General features: G+C 35.8%; 1 protein-coding gene across 1 annotated transcript in view; it reads right to left on the bottom strand.

The window, feature by feature from the left end:
• LOC107668223 (LIM/homeobox protein LMX-1.2-like) overlaps positions 1-7320 on the bottom strand; it is a 47539-nt gene extending 40219 nt beyond the window's left edge. The window contains exons 1-2 of the mRNA XM_016460066.1: positions 6987-7320; positions 5681-5867 (exon numbers count right to left, since the gene is read on the bottom strand). Of these exons, the coding sequence (XP_016315552.1) occupies positions 5681-5867; positions 6987-7053 (254 nt within the window). The 5' untranslated portion in view covers positions 7054-7320. The remainder of the gene's footprint in view (positions 1-5680; positions 5868-6986) is intronic.
• Between the last annotated feature and the right edge of the window lie 533 nt (positions 7321-7853).

Genomic DNA, 7853 nt, shown 5'->3' on the forward strand with positions numbered 1-7853 from the left:
GTTTTTTTCTGTATTTTTGATCAAATAAATGCAGCCTGGATGAGCATAAGAGGCTTCTTTAAAAAATATTACAAGTCTTACTGATCCCAAACTTTTGAGCGGTAGTGTATATATGGAAGCTTTGACCCTTTTTTGAGGATTCTATGATGAATAAAAAGATAAAAAGAACAGCATTTATTCTAAAAAGGAATCTATTATAACAATATACACTGACGTTCAAACATTTGGGATCAGTATGCTTTTTTTGGAAAGAAATTAATACTTTTATTCAGCAAGGACAAGTTAAATTGATAAAAAAGTAAAGACTTATATTTTTGCAAAAGATTTCTATTTTGAATAAATGCTGTTCTTTTGAATCCTGAAAAAAAAAAAACTATCAGAGGATCCAAAAAATATGAAGCAGCACAACTGATAGCAATCAGAAATGTTTCTTGAGCAGCAAATCAGCATATTAGAATGATTTCTGAAGGATCATGTGACACTGAAGACTGGAGTAATGGTGCTGAAAATTAAAGCTGCGCATCACAGCAATAAATTATATTTCAAAGTATTTAAAAACAGAAAAACATTATTTTAACTTGTAATAATATTTCACAATACTACCGTATTTTTGATCAAATAAATGCAGCCTTGTTCTCCATTTAATCTCATTGCTGCCCAGGAGAAAGAAGTGCAAGATCTCATAGAAGTGGTAAAAAAGTGGGTTGCAAATGCTGTAAGTCATCACGGGGAATGTGCTGGCGTGAGTCGTGCCACACTGAGCCACTGCTGAGACGCGTGTGTTTCTGCATGTCTGCAGACTCTCACATGCTCCTGAGAGCCTCTTTCTCCTTAAATGCTCCGAGCGCATGGCTAGAATGTGAGAGGAGGGTGCGAGAGCAGGCCTGCAGGTACACAGCACCTGGGTGGAAACACTTGACAGAGCAGTGCCAACCTCTCCTCACAGCTGGGTGACAGCAGCAGCAGCGAGAGGTGGTGTTTGAGCAGACATTCCAGCCCAGAAACCACAGAGACACACGGAGCAACACAGAGACATAACCATTCAGAATAGCACCAGAAGGGAACATAATCCAAGTGCAAGAGAAACAGAAAATAAATCTAAATGCTGAAAAGTCGCTTAGTTGATGAAACTCTCTGATCCGGTTTTAAACACACAACAGTCTCCAACTAGCACTACTGACAGATCACAAACATCAACCAGATAAAACTCACCTATTTATGGAAAAATAAGTAAATCAAAATGCTACAGGGCCATAATATATATATATATTATATATGCATGCATTATGTATAAAAAAGTGCTGTCAAACGATTAATCGTGATTAATCGCATCCAAAATAAACGTTTTTGTTTACATAATATATGTATGTGTACTGAGTTTATTTATTATACACACGCACACGTATATATATTATTTTAGATAGCCATGGGATATAGATATAAGGTAAATGAATAATTTAAGAATTTTTTTCAATCTTTATATGTACACAATAAACTACACCTGACCGTCAGCCTAACAGAAAAAAGAAAGAAAGAAAGAAAGAAAGAAAGAAAGAAAGAAAAAGAAAGAAGCAGAGGGTGTGTGTATTTGAGTGTATTTCACACACTCTCTCAAAGGAGGTCACAGTGTGCAGAGTGAACGATCACACACACACGCGATGAGAACACACACACACTCAGCTCCTGCCTGTGCTCATAGCCTCACACACATCCGTTACCACATTTATAGGATATTGCAAAATCACGCTTCGTTTAGTTATTGTTTCTTAATAAATTCTGCCAGCATATTTCAGCTTATCTGACCAGACTAAATGTTCTGGTTTTTATTTGCCCAGCAAATTGTTTCTTGCTCATGCTTTAGTGCACACTCTCACCAAACGCACTGTTTAAATAAAACCACTAAAACAGCTTAAATAAAAAGAATAAGGTACATGTGAGAGACAAGCACAATCCTAAACATGACATTATTACATTTAGATTGATCTATTAATTACCCTGCTTCAAGTCATATCTGTTTTCAATAAATCAATAAAACTCTTTGCATAATCTAATATGGATAATATTAAAATACTGTATATATCTGCGAGACTTGTCTAAATTATTTTTGCATCTTCTGAATTATGCCAATGACGCCAAGAGTAAATGTTTATGTTGTACAACAAGGCACTGTCTTTTCTCCCGTATTTAAATGAGCTTTTCATTGGAAAGCTGACATGTAAATGTTTGTCAAGCTTTGTTAGTGCATGCAGAACAGGAATCTGCTTGTCAACACAAAATAAAAGGGATCACTCAAAATATGTCTACAGATTATGTAACGTTTTAAACACAGTAATCTGGTCCCCTAAAAAGTATATGGACACATACATGCTGTATAAAGTGTGGTTTAATATATATGAATGTTATTGCATTAAAAAGCAAAATATCAACAAGTTCAACTTCATGCATCCACCCACTAAAAATTATTGCCACAGCAGCCAATTAAAAGTAAATGAGTAGAAATGGTGTAGAAAAGGGAAATTAGTTCTAAGTACTACATGTGTTTGATATTTTGTAAATGCAGTGATTTTAAATTCTGAACAAATACTTTAGGGCCCAATGATGGAACAGGCTAGAGAAGCGAACGTCTAATTCCCACATCATTTCTGAAGGGCTAATAAGCGTGTTTGTTGTTTCTGTAAACTGAGATATTTCTCTGAGCATCAGAATCTAAACATAGAAAGAAGAGAGTTGAGGAATTCCTGCTCTTTAAGTATCTTAAAACAGAAAACTTCAGCTAGACCTGACCAAAACCATTGACAGTCTAGAACTGTTTAACAAATTGAGCAGAGAAACCAAAAGCCACAAAAAAGCCATTAAAGGGATTTGAAAGAGACTTTGTGTGTGTGTATGTATACGTTTCCTAAGGGTCCACCAGCGGTTGTAAAGTGGCAAATTTCTCTCACATACAGGGGCCTATAGCTCTGTTTACAGCCCCTTTGGGATTGGGTTTCTGTCATGTCAGAGTTAATGGAAAACTTGTTCTTTAGAGCATTTCTAGTCAAAACTAAATTGTGTGTGCAAAATATTCTACAATACCAACAATAAACTGTTTTACAGCAACATGCAACACAAACGAATCATGTATAGAAATGATAATAAATAGCAAAAAAGGCATACTATTACCATCAAAATCTTAAATATGAGATTATATGAATATGTCATACACATTATATTATATAAAATAAATAAACAAACAAACAAACCTTTTTTTCAGGTAAAGGTATTTTAGATTTAGCCATAGGATAAATAAGTTTAACAAATTTTTTTTTATTTATTTTTTTTTATATGTATGCAGTATAACATGCAGAATATCACAATCCCCATACAATTATTTACGGCAACATGCAACAAGTTCACAAACAAACAACAACAAAAAAAACTTAAATATACTGCATTTTCATGCTAAACTGCTAAAAAGAAACTCCTGTCAAATTAGCAACACTGACTTCATATTCACAATCGCTGTGATCTTGGCTATTATGGGACAAAATAGGCTTTTAAACTATATTAAGTTTCAGCGTGCCATATCATGTCATGAGCTGAGTGTGAAATCAACACAAAACACCACACACGTTCCATCTATTACCTTAAGATGCTTGATAAGATGAATATCTGACATTCACTTAGTAGTAAACAAATTGAATCATGAATGGCAGAAAATCTCCTTTCTTTCCCAATAACACACCGCAGGTCAAACACACAACTACACACTTTCTCCTCATGCCAAGCATGGTGTAGAACGATATTCAGAGGATGTTTCCATTTGAAAATCATTACATCACTGTCTGTCCCCTCGAACAACAGCAATATGTGCGTCTGCAGTACTGTGGACAGTAAAACACACACAAAACACCTCTAGTTCTCACAGTATGAGCATGTTCCTGTATAACATCTGACAACCATACTTCATTTTGAACATTATATCTTCGTTTTCTCTTTCAGAAAGCTAACACAGAAACATAAACACTATATCATAAAAACTGCCGACTTGTATCAGCATGCTGGATGAGTTATTTCATCTAGACACATCTCCATAAGTGACAGTGCAGAGCTTTACTGTTGGACTCAGTACATGCGCGTCTGTTAATTAGAGCAAGTTAAGCGTGGAGGTGTGTGTGTGTGTGTGTGTGAGAGAGAGAGAGAGAGAGTGTGTTTTGTGGCTGTCTGTGGTGCTTGTTAATCTCTCTTAAATGAGAGTCATAAAAAGCAGGCCGGGTGTGAATTAAGAGCACTGAGTACCTCAACGCTGCTTTATAAATACTACCTTAAAAGAGACAAATAACACACTGTTAACGCCCCTTCATGCAGTTTGAGGACGGATATGTAGTTTGTTGACTGCTTTGTGAAGTTAAATTTTGCATTGGTATAAAATTGTGTAAGAGACAAATAAATATAAATCAACAATTGTGCTACAATTATCTCAGTGTCTAGCCTATCTGTCTGTTTATCTAACTATGTCCTTCCATTAACGTTAACAGAACATTAGTTCAAATGTATCTGGTCTTTAATAACGTTCTCAAAACATTAGCAAAATTAGCATGTTCATGGAATGTTTTTTTTTTCTTTCTGAAACGTTTAGTTGGACATTTGTCTGGCATTGTTTAAATGTTAACACTTTCAGAATGTTCAAAAAGAATGTTCAAAAGGTTTAAAACATTTTAAAAACGGGACTATTGAACGTTTAATCACATTTTTTTTTTTAGATAGGAACGTTAGTAAAACGTTCTTAGAACATATTTTGTTAGCTTGATCTCGATCTGTCACCTGTGATAGTAAATACGTGAAAAAAGCTAGATAAGCTCTGGACTTAATAGCTGTACATTACCTGCAAATCTATAAGGGAAAAGGGCAAATTTGGCATTTTTAAACCATTATTCTTGAATTATAAAGTCTGCGTGGTTGACATGCCCAAAATAGAGGAATTCCAGAATGTAACACACATAGAGAAATATTCTACTTGCTTAAGCGGCCTTTGTGAAAGACTGCTCGCTGTCGTGTCGAATGAGACGCCAGACGCTGTCTAATAACGCGATAATGTCGCGTTGAGTGAAGAACAGGATTTGGACAAAAAGTCAAAAGAATCTGTTGACAAGCATGAAAAGCAGGCGAGCATCATGACCGACTCTGAGCACTGATTTATGCATAGGCTAGCCTACTACTGACACACACGAAAACGGCAGTAAGAACTAGATTTAGCTATTCATTATTATATTATTTATTTAGCATTACATCGTAAATCTTATTTTTGTTTTATTGTGCTTTAACACACAAATAATGAATCTAGGCCTATATTTTAATGCAGTGTTTGTTATTTTCAATATGTGCAAAAAGCCAGCAACAACAACAATAATAATAGGCCTAATAATAAAAGCGTTCTTGTTCTTATTGCGTTATCGTTATTTGCTAAAACACTAAAAATTATAATATCAATAAAAATTATAGGCAGCCTATCCATAAACTCCTTGTGGGGGAAAAAGTCAAACAAAAATGTATAAATATTTGCTTCGAAATATTCCCTTTAAATAAACACACTCGCCCTCACTTCAAAAGGTTTTGATTATGAAAAGCGCAAACTGAAGCTCCGCGCATGCAGCTGCAATGACGCGTAACCGAAGAGATGCATGAATGAATCCGCTCTTACTGTTGGTAGTCGTGTTTGCAGTAGAGTTTGTGATCTCTGGAGTAGCAGCTCATGGTGAGAAGCTGCTGACACACCGAGCACTGCAGACACTCCTCGTGCCACGAGCTGTCGTTCACTCGCAGGAGGAAGCGATCAGAGATCGGTCTGTGACATCCTTCACACACACTCTGATGGACGCAGTCTGAACCTGATATCAGACAACAACACACATCAGATACTTCCACTGGACAATTTAAAAAACACAGAAGAACTCATTTTCTAAAGTACACTGAAAAATATTGCTTCCATAAGTAGGATATCATACACTCTAAAAAATGCTGGGTTAAAAAGGGACAAACCCAGCTATTGGGTTGTTTTCAAAACAACCCAACAGCTGGGTCAAAACAACCCAACAGCTGGGTCAAAACAACCCAACAGCTGGGTCAAAACAACCCAACAGCTGGGTCAAAACAACCCAACAGCTGGGTCAAAACAACCCAACAGCTGGGTCAAAACAACCCAATAGCTGGGTTTGTCCCTTTTTAACCCAGCATTTTTTAGTGTAACATAATCTGAGTGAAAATGCGCAGTTTTGACACTTTAAAAAAAGTATTTTGTTGACGTAATCAGGTTGATTCAGGCATTTAATTTAATACGCGAAATTGTATTTAAAAATAATAATACAAATAAACATTTTTTTTTATGTTAAATTATGTTTTACTATAGAATATTAAATCTAATTTACTGGCTTCGAAAGAAAGAAAGAAAGAAAGAAAGAAAGTTAATTCGTTTTTTTTTTCATTTTGAATGAACACGCAAATAACCTACTTTAAAATATACGTCTATTAAACGAAATATTTGTGTTACATTTTCTGCCTAGGTTGCTATGATTTAATACAATGTTTTTTATATTTTACCAAAAAAATAGCAAACAAAAGAAAAATGCCTTTACCCTTAGAAGAGGCAGTTACAAAATATGACTCGTATTTCTATTTAATTGTCGGTCTATAACAACTGATGTGCAGGTGAAACGCCAACAAAAATCTGATAATGATTCAATGTTAATCACAAATACGTCACATTAGTGTCCATACTACTGATGAAAAACATGTAAGATTTAATTATTTTGTGAAGCTGTTTTTAATTGCACAACGTTGTTGTTGTAATTATAAAACATACACGTAGTATAATTTCTGAAAGCATGTGTAATTTTCATAGGAAATTTACAAGCGCTGTTAAACACGACTACTTTAATTGCTGTCATACGTAATAATGTAACGTGTGTAACTTGGATGCACATTTGTTTCTGTGTTGGTGTGAAACTCACCCAGCATCACTCCCAAAGACTCTGCTCCTGTTCTGAACTGATCTTCAATTTTGATTCCGTCCAACATCTCTTAAGTGTTGCAGGACAGCGACTCTCTACTGACCTGTTGCAATGTCCAGAAAGAAAATTGTAGAAGCAGCAGCAGGCGGACCGTGATGAGACAGAAACTAAACGCAAACTAGTCTCGCTTTGCTTATTCTACGCGACGAGACCAAAAAAACATTGTCTTTTTTTTTTTTAGAGAGCGAGGTGTTCAGCAGATCAGCGACGCTTGATTCGGAGGTTCCTCCAGACTTGATCCTTCGAGAGAAAGCGTCCAGCGAGAGCTTCCCGTTCTTCGGGGAACCGGCTCTGATAATCCAGAGAGCTCCTCACTGAGTGTTCACGAGTCCTGTGCTCCTCTTGAGGAGTCCGTGGAGCTGCTCTGCATGTGATGCTATTGGTGCTGGATCACTGCAGAACCGCCTACAACACCAGATGTTCTGAGGACAAACAGACAGCAATAAGCAGTGTTGGGGGTAACGCATTACAAGTAACTAGTAAAGTAACGCATTACTTTTTAATTTACAAGAGAATATCTGAGTTACTTTTTCAAATAAGTAACGCAAGTTACTTTTTTTTTTAACCAATGTATTGATTGACAGCTCTCCTGATTAGTTACTTTTTTATGGAGTAACGCAATATTGTAAAATGCATTACTTTTAAAAGTAACTTTCCCCAACACTGGCAATAAGTATTCCTATAAAAGTATCTGGGCATCATGCGCTACATTAAAATGTTTCGCAAAAAAAAGCTGCATATGGAAATATCTAAATTCAAAAGTCAAATTTAGCTAATATTCCTCAAACCATTAAAGTGACTCCAACT

Source organism: Sinocyclocheilus anshuiensis, unplaced genomic scaffold (genome assembly GCF_001515605.1).
Source record: "Sinocyclocheilus anshuiensis isolate Anshui unplaced genomic scaffold, SAMN03320099.WGS_v1.1 scaffold245, whole genome shotgun sequence".
Taxonomy (NCBI): Eukaryota; Metazoa; Chordata; class Actinopteri; order Cypriniformes; family Cyprinidae; genus Sinocyclocheilus; species Sinocyclocheilus anshuiensis.